This window comes from Stegostoma tigrinum, chromosome 24 (genome assembly GCF_030684315.1).
Source record: "Stegostoma tigrinum isolate sSteTig4 chromosome 24, sSteTig4.hap1, whole genome shotgun sequence".
NCBI classification, from domain to species: Eukaryota; Metazoa; Chordata; class Chondrichthyes; order Orectolobiformes; family Stegostomatidae; genus Stegostoma; species Stegostoma tigrinum.
The window spans coordinates 36,580,159-36,600,063 of record NC_081377.1 but is presented as its reverse complement, the minus strand read 5'-3'; the positions used below and the strand labels follow the sequence as shown (position 1 = coordinate 36,600,063).

Sequence of the window (19,905 nt, the reverse complement as noted above, 5' to 3'; positions counted from 1 at the left end):
AAAGCTGGTGGACGACATAGGAGTGGCTGTTTCAATTTGGGACAGATAGTAGGAACTGCAGATGCTGGAGAATCTGAGATAACAAGGTGTAGAGCTGGATGAACACAGCAGGCCAAGCAGCATCAGAGGATCAGGAAGGCTGACGTTTCGGGCCTAGACCCTTCTTCAGAAAATGAAATTTAAGGGTCTAGGCACGAAATGTCAGCCTTCCAGCTCCTCTGAAGCTGCTTGGCCTGCTGTGTTCATCCAGCTCAACACCTTGTTATCTCTGTTTCAATTTGGGGCTGGTCAGTTACAGCAGGAGGAGAAAAGAGATTCAAATTTTACAAAGGGGTTATCCGAGCATTAAGGTACTTGGTTTTTAACTCTAGTGGATGCTGAGCACTGAAGTAGACAGGCTGTCTGAGCAACGTGGTTCCCGTTGATAATAGTTGCTTCTCAGTGTCAGGGAGTTGTGCTCTCATGATATGCTCTTTAGCATTTGTAGTTGACTGTGGCCAAGGACCATGATGTGCTCCCCCGAACCCTTCTCCTGGGGAGGGACAGTGAAGGGATATTGGAAGCATTTGTTAAAGGAGTATAGGAATGTAAAAAGCTGGAAAAGACAACTGCGATTCATCTAGCTGGTCTCGCTATGGAATGTCTGAGGGGAGAAAGTCAAAGGTCAATCATTTCAAATTACCTCACAGACAAGGAAGACTGAACTTTAAATTGTAATTAGCACTTTTTTTCTTCTTTCTGCTCACTGAATTTACAACATAAAAGAAACAGAAGTTAGAATGGCCTTTGACATGCTAATAGCGATAAATATTAAGGACTTGATGAACAGTAGACTGAGCATTCTGATCCATTTAAGATTCCTTTGATCTTTAAACTTTGGAGCCAATCTAACTTCCTCCAATTTGTATACAGCGAGATAGCAATTGTGGTACTTTGGCATGTTTTGGTTTACCTTGTCTCCCTGTTCCTTTTAATAAATAAGAAATATTTTCAAAACCGTTTGTCTGAAAGAAAACTTTCACTTAAGTACAAAGAACAGCTATATACATACTGGATGCTTATTCAGTGCACTGAATGATACTGCAGCACTGGTGGGGGCTGGAGTTAACACTCAAGGAGGCCCATACTGATTCATTTTGTTTATCAAATCAGATATGCATTATTGTACAACTTTCACTTCAGGGCATCCGCTACTGGATGATTGAATTGACTCTAAAACTTTGGATTCTGTTGCATTAATCTGGGTTTCCTGCGTGTTTTACTTCTTGCCCAAAGTAGCAGTATAGCTACATGGGCATCCGAGTGCACCCAGGCTCAGCAAATTTCTCGCAGGCTCTATCTTCAGTTCAGTCCACACTGTGACAGAGGAAGGACCAATGTCTCCTTACCCCGAGAGAGGCCGGCAACTGTTGCCTTCGCCCCACCGTCCTCTACTGCGAACAGCCAGTAGAACTACCTCCAAATGTAATCGTTCTAGAAAAATATAGGTGTAATATGATTGCTTTAGTTCAGAGAGTGTACAGGATGAAAATGACCCCTATATTGCAGAAGATTATACAGTGCTTAATTAACACTAAAAACTGTAGTGCGGCCGTAAAGGTCAGTACCAGAGGGTTCACCGTCTGGACGTCATCCTTATTTGTGAGAGAATGCCCTGGAAATCAAAGGAAGACAATGTTAGTCTTTTGTTTGCAAGGTGTGAGATTTTGTTTTAATCTTGCATTTTCAAACATTCTTTCTGTCGTTAACTGCATCTATTCTTGGAGGCTTAGCTGCCTGGTTTTACAGCCTCATGGGAAGGCAACTATGAGAGACTCTGAACCCTTCAATTGCCATTCTTTTGAAATCCAAGCCCACTGTCACCTTTCCACTTTGTCTTCACTTTCTGATACTGTTTGCAACCTTACTTCTGTCCCAAATTCTGGAAAAATATGTACGTGTACATGTGTCTATATATTATTTGACCAATTGTCAGCAGCAGATGGAATTAGAGCTGAAAATATTTCAATAGCTCCTTCAGTGTAAATAACATAGCATGCATATTACATATCCAGGCTTCTGGTGCACTTCTCTCATTTAATTAATAAGCTCTTGGTTTAAAAACAAATTGAACATATATGGGTGAAAATGGTGATTAGACTATGTAAAAAAAGTGGAATTCTGAACTATTCACAAAAGTACTTCCCAATTTTTTGCCCACTGTGATCCCATTTGAAGGTTTGAAAACTACCATGGCCTCTCAGGGAGTAATGGGGGAGGAGAAGAGGATTTATTAGAAAAGGAGGATACTGGGGTTAGCCGTGGCTTTGCTGGAGCTCACAATATAAACATTTCTCCTCGTGAGCCCATTTTGGGTTCCCAAGCCCACTTTGTGTGGCATTGATTTACAGAAAGTACTGGAAATTGAAGCTTTAAGACCATAAAACCATAAGTAATAGGAACAGGAGTAGGCCATTCAGCCCCTCGATCCTGTTCCACCATTGAACAGGATCGTGGCCAATCTGACATTCCTCACATCCACCTTCCAATCTCTTCTCCAACCCCTCAGTTCCCCACAGATCAAAAATTTATCCATCTCAGCCTTAAATATAAGTTCTGTAGAAGAGTCATATCAGACATTAGAAACATTAACACTGTGTTTCTCTCCACATACACTGCCAGACCTGCTGAGTTTCTCCATCATTTTCTGTTTTTAGTCCAGATTTCCAGCATCCACAGTTTTTGTTTTGCTTTTATGTGAAGTTGAAGGTTCTTATTAATCTCTGGGTGGCCAAAGTGGAAGGTAACAATTTAAAATTATTTGGTTAATGGGAACTGTGAATATTGAAATCATTGGCACACAAAGAGACATCAACTGAATTTGTTTAATTACAGGACTAATTTTATTTTGTCAAATCCAAATATTGAAATCTATTATTGAACTGAATAGGATGCTGAAGCATAGTCTGCTACCAAAAAATAATCGAATGTGACGGCATTTTAGAGTTAAGATTGTGCCAAAGTTGAAATTCAAAGAAATTAGTTTTTGGGTACTGCTGAGGAAAGACGCAGGCACACTTCCAAAGTTTTAAACCTGCAACCATGAGTTTCTCAAGAATATTACACCTCAAAAGGGATAAGCGCTTAGAACAATGTATGACTTTAAGTTGAAATCATAATTTGTTAAGAAAGGTTAGTCATTTTCGAATTTCATTTATGAGCTTGGGACACTGGTGCCAAAGAGTCTAGACATCTGTTTAGTTATACATGCATTTTAATAAGGTTTTACAACCTTGATTTGTAGAGCTATGGATTCAGAAGGAAATCTGCCACCCTTACAGAGTCTGGCCTCCATCTGTCTCCAGATCTGCACCAGACTCAGAAATGGCTCTAGTAAGCCACTCAATTCAAAGGCAATTATGAATGGGCAACAAATGCTGTCCTTGAAAGTGATGCCTGCAAGATATGAAACAATAAAGAAAGGAAAATGGTCCTGTTTTCTCTGATTTGGAGGTTGTGAGATCAGTAGGATTTGTATTCCAGAAATGTTGCACTGAACAGGCAGAAAAATCCTTCTCCAACCTCACACACCTGGAGGAGATGTTAGCCTCAGAAAAAATGTGCCTGGCCCCGAGAACAAACTGGGTGTCACTACAATGCAGTCTGCAGAGCTGGATTCCAGTTACGGATTGGTACAATATTGAGCAGCCGGCAGACTTGTTCCAGCTGCAGGGATGCTGGCATGGATGTGTATGGAGGAGGAGTGGCTCTTATTCTTATGAACTGGGTGAGGGTAGGAGAGGGCCTCAGGTGACAGCAGCTGATAGCAGTCTGCGGGCATTTGGCAGAATCCCTGCTGCGCTCAAAACAAAATACGATTTGAGATTTTGACCTCTGTTCCTCTGCCAAATTGACTCTCTGGGTAGGATGATTACAGCCAGCTTTATTTGGAGAGTTTGATTCTGGCAGGTATCCCTGGGAGCCCAGCGAAAGGCTGCAAATGGGGAGGGGTTGGTGGTGGTGTGGAGATGGATTTGGTGTCGGTTAGATCAGGAACCGTTCCCCTCCACCCAACATTTAAACTCTGTTACCAACCCATTTTCATTAGCTAAAGGAAGTGAAAATTCCCCTACAACCACAGGTTTGTGCATCTGCTGTTCCTTCTATGAAAAGCATTCATTCTATTGGTCGTTGCACTTGTAGAAAATGAACTGAAAATAAGTCTGGGAAAAAGGAAGTGGATTGAATTGGGTTTCATACTGACACCAAGAAATATCTAAAGAAGGAACTCGCAGACAGGCCAGAGGGCAAGCAAAAAGAAAACTACTTTGCCAGATGACTTGGACACACTATTCCTCCCTCCCATTGACCCCTGCCCAACTAGATCACCAGGAATTTTGAATGTAACCCTTCTGGGTCAGTTGGTCCCCCTCTGTTGACCCACTCTCCATTCGAAATGTAGGATGGCAGACAGCTTCCCAAAGTGGGCATCAGGACCCGAAGTGGAGTCACCATGAAGCTCCTACTGATTGTTAGATCTGTGAACTGGGAGATCCCCACTGACACAGATCTTCCCCCACGCCCAACAATTCTCACTTCGGGTGTTTTGGACAACTTTCGAGCCTGGTTACCGTAGGGCAAATCTTGGGACACACTGCTCTAAAACCCATGCAGTCGTTTAACCACTAATCCTGAGGGCAGACTCCTTGGGGCTAACGATTCCCCCTCTATCCCTAATACACTCGTAAGTAATGATCCAGCAATCTTGGAGTTGAATTCATTAACCTGTCAGGAGGGTACTGTTTCCATGAAAATTTCGAAGAGAGTGGGGATTCTTTTGAGCACCAGGTGAAATGAATGAACAGACAAAAGGCAAGATTTTCTTTCAGATTCGCTGTCCATTGCAAAACCCCTGATGCATCTTACAAGATGAAACTGGGAGATGAATCAGACGTTGCCTCCTTTTCCTTTTCATATTTTGTTTAACTTTCCACTTGATTCAAGGAATAATTGTGTGGTTAATGGACCCTTGTGTTTAAACAGGCTTAGTTTGGTAAAGCAATAGTCTAAAGAAAGCTGTGAATTGAAAAGCATTAGCCAGATGTGGCCAGTTGAACGTCACTTAAGTCTGCAAGGCTGTCTTTGACATTGCATAACACACATTCCACACATAGCATGCGTGCGCAGGCCCAATTATACCCAGAGGGCTGTATCTTGACAGCTTTAAATGCAGGGATATAATATATTTTATGGTCACGTCAGTTGCTGGGCAACTCTTTCAATCATTCCAATACAATGCATTCTGTGGTTAAACAGAAATTAATAGAGTGGAAGCAGCAGCATGATCAAGGGGTTTGAATGATCCCCAGTAACATTCTTTAAAAGCCTCAAATGTCTTGCAGCCTTGAATAAAAGTTCCAGACTTGTTTCGATTATTTGTAATGTCCACAGATTTCCATTTTCTGTACTTGCTCTAAAGTTACGACTTTTTGAGTTTTCTGATTGTGAGTCCACCTGCTCTGTCGCTGCTAGTTTGTTAGACACTAATTGCTGATGAAGGTATGGTTGGTTTTGTCAGTGGTCACTGACAGTAAAAGGAAGAATAACACCCCCCCCCCACCCCCCAGGACTGTCCTGAATCTCCAGGATTTAGGCTTGCCTTTTACTGCAGCTCGGTCGTGAATGCACTTACTACCAGGTTCAAGATCCACTTCAGTTCTTGACACAAAATCCAAGGCTAACACCCCTGTGCAGAGCTCTGAGACATCCCCACACTGATGGAGGTGCACACATGTGGGTGAAGTATAATGACAAGGATGTAAAAGATCCAGTGGCACTAATTTTGAGGAACAGCAGGGGAGTTCTCCCCAAAGTCTGGGCCAATCTTCATCCCTCAATGAAAATCACTAGAAATGGATTATCTAGTCATAATGTTTGTGGGAGCGTGCTGTTGCCAATTCCTGCATTATGACCAGAACTACATTTCAAAAAAAACTTTCTTGGGTGTAAAGTGTCATTTAATGTGGAAAAAAAGACACTATAAATATGCAAGTCTTTATTTTCTTAAAGGAACTTGCTATGACCAACTCAGGAGAAGAACATTTGACACTGGGGGAGAATCATTTACCAGAAAAAGAATTGTTCAGTTGGATAATGAGGAATCGGATCTGTTACCAACTGGACGATGCAGGGAGGTGCTGTGAGGATGGGCATGTTAGACAACAAATGGCAGGAGAGTAGGGGTGGAGGCAAAAAGCAGGACATCTTGTGTGGGAAATGATGGGCTCAATGTTTCCCTAATCCCAGATCTGCAATTTGCTTGAGGCCTTTCTGCAACATGGCTTGCTGTACCAAGAAGCCAAACAACACAGGCTAACATCTCAACACTTCTACTTAGTTGGTGCCGGGGGAGGAGATGGCCAGGAGGTAGTGTCCCTAGACTTAATCTAGAGACCCCAGTCAGGTTCTGGAGACCAGGGTTCTAATTTTGAGGAAATCTGGAATTAAGAGTCTAATGATGGCCATGAAACCATTGTCAATCATTAAGATAAATGGGCCCATTAATGTCCTTCAAAGAAGGAAATGTGCCATCCTCACCTGGTCTGGTCTTCATGTGATTGCACACCAACGTGGCTCCTTCTTAACTGCCCAACGGATAATAAATGCTGGCATCACCAGCAATGGTCATAGAACAGGAATTAATTTCAGTCATGACCCAACTTTCAACCGTCATGATCCTGGAATCCATAATTTGAAGATTTTTAGCTCGGGTTGTGGATGAGGTTGTAGACATGCTCGCTGAGCTGGTGTGTTTGGCTGCAAGTGCTTCGTCACTCTGCTAGATAACACCGTTCAGTGTGCTTCCGGTGAAGTGTTGGTGTTCTGTCCCACGTGTTATTTATATGCCTCAGTTTGCTGGGGTGGTTGGCATCGCTTCCAGTTAGTTCCCCGGGCTTGTTTGCTGGTCAGTAATCACAAGACACGGTTTGCTGCCAACTGCAAGAGGGCTCATCATCAGCCTGTGGTTAAGTCTGTAGCTAGAGCTACCCCAGAGAGATAACTAACCAGAATCAATGCTCCCCGGAGATCTCTGGGAAATATTAATCCATCTTTGGTCTATTGTAGGCAGCTACAGTCCTGGGTGCTGCACTGTTGGAGTGCTGCCTTTGTGATGAGGCACTAAACTGTGGCCTGCTCTGCCCCCTTGGGTGATGGATGAAGCTTTCACTGAGCCGCAGTGGAAGTCTAATTCCTGGAGATTCCAGGGCAGACCTAGGGGGACATTAAGGAATGCTATTGTTCCTTTTGCTGTCAGCTCCCACTGAGAAAACCAGCCAGGCCTTCAGCAGCAATTAATGTCTAACAAACTGGCAACAACAGAGCAAGAGAACTCATAATCAGTAAACTCTAAAAGCACGGCTGTAGACCAAGTAATGAAAATGGAAATCTGTCAACATTACAAATCATCTAAAAAAGTCTGGAACTTTTACTCAAGGCAGCATGACATTTGAGGCTTGTAAAGAATGTTACCGGGGATCATTCAAAACCTTTGATCATGTTGCTGCTTCCACTCGAGAGCATGATTTGAAGAAGAAAGAGAGGAATTCTCCACAGTGCTGTGGACCACAGCCAATATCAGAGTTAATGACTGGGGTCTGCTATTTTGTACTGATTGGACCAGTTTGTCTGCAAAATTTCCAATATTAAAACAGTGATCACCTTCAAACTAAAGTACTTCATTTGTCCCAGGGATTTGTGGTGCACTGGGGAGCTGTACAAATGCAAATTTCTTTCTTTTTCCTTTACACAATCTTCTGCTTTCCCCCATCCCAGGAGCAAATGTGGGCCAGCAGAACAGTCCATATAAATCAGAGATAGTAGGAACTGCCGATACTGGAGAATCTGAGATAACAAGGTGTGGAGCTGGATGAACACGGCAGGCCAAGCAGCATCAAAGGAGCATGACAGGAAACTTTCAGATTTTCTGAAGAAGGGTCTAGGCCTGAAATGTCAGCTTTCCTGCTCCTCTGATGCTGCTTGGCCTGCCATGTTCATCCAGCTTTACATCTCGTTATCCAATGTAAATTAGTGTTATTTTTAAATTCATGCACAGTCTTTGGGCATTGCTGGCTAGGTCAGCATATATTGATGAGCCCTAATTGCCCAGGAGGCAACCAACTATATTGCTGTAAGTCTGGAGTCACACCTGGGACAGACCAGGTGAGGATGGCAGATTTCCTTCTCTAAAGGACATTAGTGAACCAGATAGGTTTTGTCCCCTGACAACTGTTCCACATTCATTAAACCCTTAATTCTAGTTATTTATTGAATTCAAATTCCATCATTTGCCATAGCAGAATTTGAACCCTGGCCACCAGCCCATTACCCGAGTTTCCTGAATCTAGCAATAAAACCAGTAGGCCATCACCTCCCAGATAACAAAGTGTGGAGCTGGATGAACACAGCAGGCCAAGCAGCATCTCAGGAGCACAAAAGCTGACGTTTCGGGCCTAGACCCTTCATCAGAGAGAGAGGCCATCACCCTCGCTTGTCTGTTATATAAGAAACGAACAGAAGCATAACTTGCATTATAGAGTAGCCTACTGGGGTGAAAGATTAAATAAATAACTGAAATTCGGTAAAATGAAACAGCATTTGTATTAAAAATGTCTGCTGTCGGATGATTTATGTTAACAATGCCTCAGGTTTCTCTTTGTGTTTGCATTTTGAGTACAAATGGAAGACCTTAGGAGTTTGAAACTCTTTCTAGCCCTCCCAACAATTCACCATCCACAAAGGGTACATACTACAGGAGTCTTCTCCTCAGTCCTGGGACCACTCTGATGGGTGGGACTGCCTGCAGGGTTCCTCCTCAGTTCAAGTTTCACTGATTGCCTCTTGTCTACAGTTTCACTCCTCGGCATTCGCTCTGTGGCCATATCTGACAGGATCTGCTTCGCTATTTCTTTTCGCTTTGACAGCAGGTTGGAGTTGAGTGCAGACTGCGTGTCTGAACTATCCTGCCCTGCCTGGACAAAGAAAAAGGTGTCAGCAAGAAATATGTGAACGTAACCAGCAATTTTAGATACTTTGTAAGGGAGGGGTGCCATACCTTACAAATATAATTTGAAGACATCGCTTTTATCTTTCTTTTTTAAATATATTGAATGTCAGAAGATTGTAAGAGAACAAAGTTTAAACGTTTAGCAGAACATATTTGAATGTGAACTTAAAATATTTGTTCTGAACTCCTAATGTACAAGCACAGAAATAAGCGAATGTAACAAATGTCAATGTGTCATATGCTGGAATGCAAAAGGAATCTTGCACAGAGTTTAGGCACAGACCTCCTTTCCAGTTTGGTATTATATTAGCAACCACACACAGTTCAGCCAGCATTTCACTTGAATCCTCATCTTCAGAATTTCTTTTCTCCCTTTCCCATCTTGCAATCTTTCAGTGAGACGCCACTTCACCTCCCAGTCACTGCAAATGCTGGCAGCAGGTTGGGTTTGGGGGATGGGGCTGTTGAGAATACACAGTCTTTAGGCGAAGTGGGTTAGAAGAAAGCAGAGGTAATTAGGATTGAGGAGCTGGATGTAATGTAGTCTCCTGCTCATGATTTTACATTAGGTCCTTCATCCTCGTGTTATCATTCAAAATGTCTTGGCATTTTCCGTCTTTGATGTCAGGTGGCCGGTGGGTGGAGCGGTCAGGATGTCCACCTGCTATGTTCAACTGGAAGTCAGAAGCATTTTCACAATCAGGCTCCCTTTACTTTCTGTGGATGAGTACATTTCCATTCCTGATGGCCAGCTCATATTTAGAGATGTAGTTTTCAGTGGGCCTCATTTTCATATTCGTTCATGGCACATCGGCATTGCTGCGTTGACCAGCATTAATTGGCCAGCCATAATTGCCCAGAAGGCTGTAGAGAGTCAATTGCATTGGGTCTAGAGTCTCATAGGCCTGATTAGGTAAGGTCAACTCATTTACTTCCCGAAAGAACATCAGTGAACCACGTTAGTGAACTTCCTCAAATACAGGAGAGTTTACCCTTAATCCCCACTGACTTCAGTTTTTTTCTGGGACTCCTGCACACTGCAGTTAGTTAAACTCTGCCTCTCATCTCACTTTGAGAATTCAGCTCTTTACTTCAATTTTGGACCAAGGCTTTAACGAGGTCCAGAGCTGAGTGGCACATGCTCTCTCTCCTCCATACCACTCCTTTCCCCCTTATCCTATCCTCCCTTTAATGTAAGCAATAGATTGGACCTAAGATTATTTGCAGACATTCCATACAAAGACATGTTGCAACATTCAAATATTGGCATTTGGTTTTATAATTTTCCGTTCTGCTTCAGTATGAGGAACTGAGTAGCAAGGAAAGGGATGGGTTCATTTAATAACATTATGTAGGAATTCCTCGAAGATCAAGATGCCCTCCAACAAATTACATTTACAGATATCTTTGGAGAACATGGAGAGGGTGTTCCCTTTTCTTTCACATTTGCTTCCAATGTGTTTAGATCTTGTGTGCAGTTTATGGGCTGTAAGAATTTTGGACAATTCACTAACACTGTTGTGTTGCACTATCATTGATGTAACTACGTGTAAAATAGTGGGGGTGTGTTGGGGTGTGTGTGTGTGTGCGCGCGCGCTGGGATGTGTGGGTGCTGTGTGTGGGTAGGTGTGTGGGTGCTCGTGCGTGACAGCATAGATGCTGGAATTTGAAGTCAATAATAATGTGAAAGTAAGAGTCTAATGGTGACCATGAACCATTGCTGATTGTCAGGCAAAACCCATCTGCTTGGCCTGCTGTGTTCATCCAGCTCTACACCTTGTTATTTCAGATTCTCCAGCATCTGCAGTTCCTACTATCTCTGGTTCGCTTCAGGGTCCTTTAGGGAAGGAAATCTGCCATGGTTGCCTGATGTGTTCTACATATGACTCCAGACCAACAGCCAACATGGTTGATTCTTAACTGCCCTCTGAGCAATTAGGGGTGGGTAATAAATGCTGGCTTAGCCAGTGACACCCACATCCAATGAATTAACAAAAGAAAAGGCTGTGGCCAAAACGGTGAATGTTTTCAAGAAGGATATTTATTAGGTTGTGCATATAGAGAGGGAACAAAATGTGTGTCCCGATGAGGCATGAATGGGCAACATAACATCATATGGATACAAAGTGAAGGAAGTAAGAAAGATATGAGACAAAGACCACACCAAAAAAACATAAATGAAGCAGAAGTTATGATCAAAGTTATTGAACTTAGCGCTGAATCCGTAAATCTGTTGAGTACCAATGAACCCATCTTGTACTTAAGTAGTTATAGAGTTGTAGTGTCATACAGTACGGAAACAGGCCCTTCAGTCCAACTCGTCTGCGCCAAAAAGATTTTCTAAACTGATCATTTGCCAGCATTTGGCTAATTCCTGCTAAACCCTTCTAATTCTTGTACGCATCCACTGCCTTTTAAATGTCATGTTGTACCACGCTCCAACACTTCCTCTGGCAGGTCATTCCACACACCCACTGTCCACAATGTGGTAAAGTTGCCCCTCAGGTCCCTTTTAAATCTTTCCCCTCACACATTAAACCTATGCCCTCTAGTTTTGGATTCCCCACCCTGGGAAAAAGACCTTGGCTATTCAACCCATCCATGCCCCTCATGATTTTAAAAACCTCTATAAGTTCACCCCACAACTCCAATGCTCCAGAGAAGAAAATTTGCCCTAGCTTTTTCAGCCTCACTGTATAGCTCAAACCCTCCAGTCCCAGGAACATTCTTGTAAATCTTTTCTGAACTTTTTCAAGTTTAACAACGTCTTTCCTGTAGCAGGGAGACCAGAATGGCATGCAGTATTCTAAAAGGTGCCTAACCAATGTCCTGCACATGACCTCCCAACTCCTATACTCAATGCACTGACCATTGACAATGCACTGACCAATGAACACAATGAATAGAGACCATTCCATCTGATCTCTGATGTGTTCCTCAGTGATGGAGAATTGTTTTCTCAGCTGATGCCCTGTCACCAAGTCTATACCTACTTCCCCATCGGCAGCATACAGTGAATACAGTGTATGGCTTACGGATGCACAGAAGCAAATCACAAAGGTCACTTTAACAATAACATCCTTTGCTCCATACACTTTATAGCACTATGAAGGAGAGGCAGCAGTGTGATCACAGAGTGACAGACTTGCTACAGTGCAGAAGAAGGCCATTCGGCCGATTGTGTCTGCATCAATCACCACTGAGACTGGGCTCTTGACCAAGTCACAGGCAATTCTACCTCGGAGTTAGATTACCAACTTCCCAACATCTATTAGCCAGAATCTTGGATGTTTTTGCATAACAACATTTTGACAGTATCATCATCAATAGGAACTGCGGCACTATCAGGAGATGGCTCAACATCACCTTGAACTTTTGATAGGTGGCTAAAAGCAAGTTATTAAAAAGTCTAATGGAATGCAATCCTTATGCTTCAGTAATACAGGGCACTGGTGAGATCACAGCTCAAATACTGTGTGCAAGTGTGGTCTCTGTATTTAAAGAATAATTTAAATGCACTAGTGATAGTTGAGAGGAGGTTTACCATTTAACCCTGAGAACGATGGCTTGTCTTACGAGGAAAGATTGGACAGGCTAGGCTTGTTTTCACTGGAGTTTAGTAGAATGGGATGGTTTGATTGAAGTTACAAGATCCTGAGTGGTCTTGGCAAAGTGAATGTGGGAAGGAAGTTTCCTCTTGTGGTTGAGTCCAGAATCAGGAGGAGCAGTTTTAGAATTGGGGGCAGTTCTTTTCGAAATGAGGGGGAGAATTTGTTTTTCCTCTTCAATGGGTCATTTAGAACTCACTGTCTCAGAAGACGGTAGATGTGGGACATTTGAATATTTTTGTTTGGATCGAGGGTGATGGGAAAGTCAAATTCAGAATACAACCAGATTCAACGATGATTATATGATAGAGCAGTCTTGATGGGCAGAATGGCCTACTGCTCCTAATATATATGTTCAATTGGCTATAATTGTGGCCCCACCACTGATACCACATCCTGAGAATCACTAAATGTTAAGTAGCTAGGGAAAAAAGTTTCTTGCTTTCAGTCCAGAACTAAATGGTTGTCACTAAATAGACAAGGTCTTTTCCCTGGGGCAAGGTTGGGAGAAGAATCCAAACCTAGTGGTATTATCGCTAGACTGTTAATCCAGAGACCCAGATTACATACTGAGGACCCAGGTTTAAATCCTGCCACGGCAGATGGTGGAATATGAATTCAATAAAATATCTGGAATTAAGAGTCTAAGGACGAACATGAATCCATTGTTGGTAGTTGGGAAAAACCCATCTGATTCATTAATGCCCTTTAGGGAAGGAAACTGCCATCCTTACCTGGTCTGGCCTACACGTAACTCCAGATCCACAGGAATGTGGGTGACTCTGAACTGCCTTCTGGGCAATTAGGGACAGGCAATAAATGCTGCCTGGCCAGTGACATCCTCATCTTGTTAATGAATAAAGGAAAGGAGCTAGAGGGCCTGTGTTTAAAGGTAAGAGAGGAAACAGGCAACATTTTCACTACAAAAGGTGGTGCATGTGTGGAAAGAGGAGATGGAGGAGCTAGTACAATTACAATGTATAAAAGGTATCTGGATGGGTACATGAACAGGAAGGGCTTAGAGGGATATGGGCCAAATGCTGGCAAAAGGGACTAGATTTATTTAGGATATCTGGTTGGCATGGATGGGTTGGACCTAAGGGTCTGTTTCCGCGCTGTACATCTCTATGACTCTATGACCCTTGTTAAACACCGCAAGAAAGGACTCGTGAAGGATTTGTCTCAAGGCAGTGAGACTATGACGAACGACTACATAAAGAATAATATTGGTTTTGGCCTTGCCAGAATAATTAAAATTCCTGATTTGCTCTTTTCTTTCTTTTACTAATGAGCTTTTTCCTCCCAATGAAGACATTTCCATCAATCACTTGAGACAAAAGCAGCTTCCGCTATTTAACTTTGTTAGGGAAGGGTTAAAATAGATTATCAACAATGATGATAAGTGATGTTATGTTTGCAACTCTTTAAAGGAGAAATGTAAAGGAACATTTCGGATGCTTTGGTTGTAAGACTACTGTGATATTAGGTCACGGAGTTGTAAACTTTGATGCTGACCTTTACTGCCATTGAGCACTACTCATGCTTGGCATCTCAAAGCATCCGATAGTTCAAGATGATTTTCCCCCTCAACCTGCAAATAGCTACACATTCCTGCAGTGCAACCTCCCAAACATAGCACATCTTTCCAAAGGAAACACTCTTATCAGTGCACTGCTTGCTTATGAGTCCAAGAAACACAAGATAACAAAACCGACTGTAAATGCATGATGGCCGACAAAGACCTAATGACACCAAGACCTTTCCTCTAAAATTTATTTTTACTTTTAAATGGGATATGGGAATTGCCAGCATTTATCATCCATCCCAAATTCCCCTTGGAGAAGGTGGTGGTTAGCTGCAGTCCTGTTGCACAGCAGTTTGTGCAGTGTAGAGACATCTACTGTTCTGCTAAAACAACAGGCACAGATGCTGGAAATTGGGGCTAATGGTAGAAAATGTTCTAAAAATTCAGCAATTTGGGCAACATTGTATAAAGAGAATTAGAGTGAATGCTTCAGCTTGATCAGAGCTGACAAGAATGAGCTAATGTTAGTAACGATGAAATGGGGAAAGGGTTAAACAAAAACAAACATAAGTGGCTCAGGTCTGATAAGTCACCATAATTTTACAAGATCACGCAGCTGCCCTCTCATTGGAAAGGGACAACTGGTGCTGGTTTAACCTGGGGGTCACCACCTCTCAGGACAAGGGGCAAAGTTGAGAAGGCAAGACCTAATTTCAAGATGGTAATTTCAGCCAATGTGGGAACTGAACCCTTGCTGTTCGCATCCTCTACATTACAAACCAGCCATCCAAGCTAACCAACTCGATCTTGTGGAGGAGGCTTGCCTCTTTACCTCCCCTCTCCCCTCTATTCTGAGATCTAACAGTAATTTACATGCACTTCTTGGAGTTTTATTTAAAAAGTATTCATCAGGCCTGGCCAGTGCAGGCTGAGCCAGCATTTATTGTCCATCTCTAACTGCCCTAGGGAAGAGGTGGTGAGCTGCCTCTGGTACAGCTGAAGCAGCGTTATCACTGAACTGTTAATCCAGAGATCCAGCTAATGTACAGGTACCTGGGTTCATATCCTGCCACAGCAGATGGTGAAGCTTGAATTCAACTGAAAATCCGAATTAAGAATCTAATAATGACATGAATCCATTGTTGATTGTTGGAAAACCCATCTGGTTCACTAATGTCCTTTAGGGAAGGAAGCTACCACTCTGACCCTACAGGTGACTCCAGACAATGGGGTTGTCTCTTAACTGTCCTCTGGACAATTAGGTTTTAGCAATAAATGCTGATCCAACCAGTAATGCTCTCACCCCATGATGATACATCTGTAGCAGTTACAGAGGGTGTTCCAGGAACTTAATCCTTAGACAGTGAAAGAACAATGATATATTTCCAAGTCTGGATGTTGAAGGTGGTGATGTTCCCATATATCTGCTGCCCTTGTCTTTTGAGAAGCTAGCAGATGTAGGTTTGGTATGTACCTTGACGTATTTCTAGTCATTTAGATTCTCTGTTCATAATGCAGCCTCCTCTACATTAGAGAGATTAAAAGCAGCCTGCAGTTCACATGCATAGTTCCTGAGATTCTGTTCACCTATCATATAAATTCACTGCCACACTGATCTTTCTGTCCTCAGTCTGCTGCTGTTTCCCAGTGAAGCCCAATGCAAGCTTATGACGTTGTAGCTTATTTTCCAGTTAGATACTTCATAGTCTTCCAGAACCTACATGATTTCAGACCATAACCTCTAGCCCCATTTCACAGGCTCCCTACAGTGTGGAAACAGGCCCATCAGACCAACACGTCCACACCGACCCTGACAGCATCCCACCCAGATCTATCCCCCACCTATGACCCCCGACCCAAGACGTCAGCTTTCCTGCTCCTCTGATGCTGCCTGGCCCACTGTGTTACTCCAGCTCCACACTTTGTTATCTCTGACTCCAGCATTGGCAGTTCTTGCTATGTCAGTAATCTGCAGAAACTCTTGTGTTTGCTACCTGTTCTGGGTTTTCTGCAGTCTGTCTTCTGACAAATGCACTCACTTGGTCTTGAAAAGCCTCTTTGGTGGCCTGTGTGCCAAAGAACACACTGCAGCACCAGAGGATCCATCGTTAAAACAAGCAGAAAGGCCCCAAGGTTAATAATATCTCACTGAAGACCTTGATCTTGTCTGAGATCACTTAAGATTTTGACTAATATCAAAGTCTTTGGCAGTTTTGGGTGTGACGCTGAGGAATAGGAAGTCATTACAAGTCCCTTAACACCATTTCCTAGGGACATGGAAGTGGTGATAAATATAGTTGGATGAAAGGAAAATATTTCAGGCACCTTTGACCCTCACCTCAATTTACAAGTGATGGTTGAGATCATTCATTCCTGACTTTGGTTGGATTTAATTACTGATGGTCGAGGGATTTGAGGGCTTAATGATAATATCACTGGACTAATGATCCTGTAGGCCCAGTCCGCATCCTACCACGGCAACTGGTGGAACTTAAATTCAATCAATAAAGTTAGAATTGAAAACTAGACTCAGCAACAGAGACCATGACAACCACCACTAATTGTTTTCTAAAAACCATCTGGTTCACCAATTCTCTGTAGGGAAGCAAATCTCTCCATCTTTACCCGGTCTGGCCTATGTGTGACTGAAGACCCACTGCAATGTTGCTTGTTCCTAACTGCCCTCAGAAATGCCACTCAGTTCAAAGGTAATTTGGATGGACAACAAATGCTGACCTGGTCAATGACAACCACATTGAATAGACTAAATAATATTTTTACACACTTGTTGGAAATTAAAATACGTTCAGATTGTTTAAAAAAAAGTTGAAATTTGTGCATCTTTCCCCAGAAGGAAGCTTTCAATGATTCTTTGAGAGATGTTCCACATCTCGCCTCCAGGAGGTGGACAAGAGAGACATAACCAGATTACCCGCTGCTGACATTGTTTCTCCTTCTTGTTTTCCTGTTGGGGAACCTCATGTTGGCTGCTTAATGGCTCAGCTGGAAATCTGGAACTTGTCATTATGGTAATAAGAGACCACAAACTCATTGGCAATTATAGCGTAGGGACATAGGAACAGGAGTAGGCCAGTCAGCCAGATCAGCTGGTTACACCATTCATAGCTGATCAAACACTTTAATGCCTTTTAGCGACCCTACCTTCATAGTGTTTAAGTTGCTGCATGAGTATGCTAAATGAATGGACTAATGATTAGGCCGCATGTATTCAATAAGCCGCCCACTGGAGCTGGTCACATTTGAATGCAGTTAATTAAGTGAAACAAAGAAATTGTTGTCTTGGTCATCTGGTTTGTTATGGTCTTTTCAAAAAGGAAATCTGTCAGCCTTACCCAGTCTGGCCCATATATGACTCAATAGGCACAATATTGCTCACTCTTAGCTATCTGCTGAAATGGCCCCAGAAAGCCATTCAGTTGTTAGAAAGAAAGTTCCCCAGCATTTCCCTCAAAGACAGGGCATGCTGAGTCCACCAAAGGCACTAACATCTCATGAGCGAAGGAGACGACCCAGCCTCTTATGTGTTGCAGCTTTCCTGAATTGGTTTCTGGCCTCTTTTACTTGGTTAGGGGTCTCATGCAAACTGCAGCAACCCCTCACTAATCCTGTTCATGAGCATTGGATTTTGAATGGAGCTCCCAAAAGGGGGAGTTTGGACCCTCCATCTTCTAACTTGAATGACCTAAGCCAGTAGATAATGTGACAGCTGCTTAGCTCTACTTCAGAAGTAAAGAGCCAAAGGAACTGTTACATAGAAGTAATTTTTTGAAAAATTAAGACAATATGCCAACAATTAAATCAAGGCTGTAATGAAAGGAACTGTTTTGCCACTGAGGTTTTAGGTGCAGAGGAGGTTTACCAGGATGTTGCCTGGGCTGGTGAGTTTCAGTTCTGAAGAGAGATTGGGCAGACTGGGGTTGTTCTCGTTAGAGCAGGGGAAATTGAGCAGGGACATGTATAACATTCTGAGGGCCATAGCTAGGGTAGACAGGAAGAAGCCTTCCCCCTTAATGGAGGGATCAATAACCAGGGGGCATAGATTTAAGGAGGTTTGGAGTAGATGTGAGAAAAAACATTTTCACCCAGAGACTGCTGGGATTCTGCAGGTTCATTGCCTGTAAGGGGGTGGAGTCACAGAAACCTTCTAAACATTGAAGAAGTGTTTAGATGTGTACTTGTGATGCCAAGGCATACAAGGCTATGGGCTAAGTGCTGGAAAACAGGATTAGACTTGTTAGGTAGAATAGTTAGTTAGACAACAGGAGGCTGGAAGAACATGGCAAGTCAGGAGGAAAGGAGAAGTCAATGTTTTGGGTATTACCCTTCTTCAGGAATAGATGTGGGGGGAGGGGGAGCTGCAGATTAAGGTAGGGGAGAGGGGAGTAGTGGAACAGTGGTGATAGGTGGACACTGGTGTTAGGTACGACCTGTTTGGTCCATGGGAGGGATGAATCTGGTTGGTGGCTGGAAGGGATGGTCAGAAGGTGGAATGGAAAGGAGGAGGTGGGGCTGGAAAGGGAGCCGGGGGATGGGTGGGAAGGTTATTTGAAATGGAAGAACTCAATGTTGACCTCTCCGGGCTGTAGGGTGCCCAGGCAGAAGGTAGGGTGGTGTTCTTCAAGTTTACATTCTGAGTCGTTGTGACACTGGAGGAGGGTGAGGACGGACATGTCATAGCGGGAGTAGGACAGCGAGTTGAAATGGGTGGTGACCGGAAGGATGGGGTGGTCGCTATGGGCCAGGCGGAGATGCTCGGTGAAACAGTCACCTAGTCAACGTTTGGTCTCACTGATGGTCTTCTCTGTACCGGTGAGATCAAATGAAGATGAGGTGATTGTTTCACCAAGCATCCTCAGCTGGCCTAATATCACCCATTTCAAGTAGCACCACCCAACCACCCCCAACCCTCCGTACTCCCCTCCTCTGACATGTCCGTCCTCGGCCTCCACCTATATCTCTGTGATTCAGAACGCAAATTTGAGGAACTACACCTTATCTTCTACCTAGGCCCAGCCCACAGGACTCAACATTGAGTTCTCTCATTTAAAATGACCTTCCCACCCATCGCCCAGCACCCTTTCCAGCCCCAACTCCTCCCTTCCATTCTTCCTTCTGACCCTCCCTTCCAGCTGCCAATCGGATTCATCCCTCCCATTGACTAACCAGGCCGTACCTACGACTGGTGCCCACCTATCACCAATGTTCCACAACCCACTCTGTCCCAATTTGCCTGTAGCTCCCCCTAACCCCATATCCAGTCCTGAAGAAAGGTAATACACAAAACAGTGACTGCTCCTTTCCTCCAGATGCTGCCTTGTTTGTTGTGTTATTCCAGCCTCCTGTTTGGCTGCTTTGGATTCCAGTATCTGCTGTTTTTTGTCTCTTGGAATATTTAGGTGGTTGTTTTAGATCGGCACAGACATGTTCGGCCAAAGGGCCCTTTTCTGTGCTGTACGTCTCTGTGACTCTAACATGGAGGTGGTTCTTGAGCTAAGGAGCTTGCTACACCGTTTCAGTTAAGTGCTGATCACAATGGATTAAAACAAAAATTTGCAGCAGAGAGGAGGCCATTCAATATGATCATGGCTGATCAACCAACTCAGTGTCCCGTTCCCACTTTCTCCCTTTGATGCTCTTAGCCCTTAGAATGCTATCCAACTCTTCGTGAAAACATTCAATGTTTTGTCTGCAACTGATTTGCGTCGTAG

At 43.4% G+C, this 19,905-nt stretch overlaps 1 protein-coding gene across 4 annotated transcripts in view; it reads right to left on the bottom strand.

Annotated features, from left to right (window-relative positions):
- Nucleotides 1-206: 206 nt before the first annotated feature.
- luzp1 (leucine zipper protein 1) overlaps nt 207-19,905 on the bottom strand; it is a 130,337-nt gene continuing 110,638 nt past the window's right edge. For 3 of the 4 annotated variants that reach the window (XM_048558355.2, XM_048558352.2, XM_048558353.2), the window contains exons 3-4: nt 8,787-9,008; nt 207-1,654 (exon numbers count right to left, since the gene is read on the bottom strand). In XM_048558355.2, coding sequence (XP_048414312.1) covers nt 1,616-1,654; nt 8,787-9,008 — 261 coding nt within the window. In that variant the 3' untranslated portion in view covers nt 207-1,615. The remainder of the gene's footprint in view (nt 1,655-8,786; nt 9,009-19,905) is intronic. The other variant, XM_059654350.1, reaches the window with a different exon arrangement.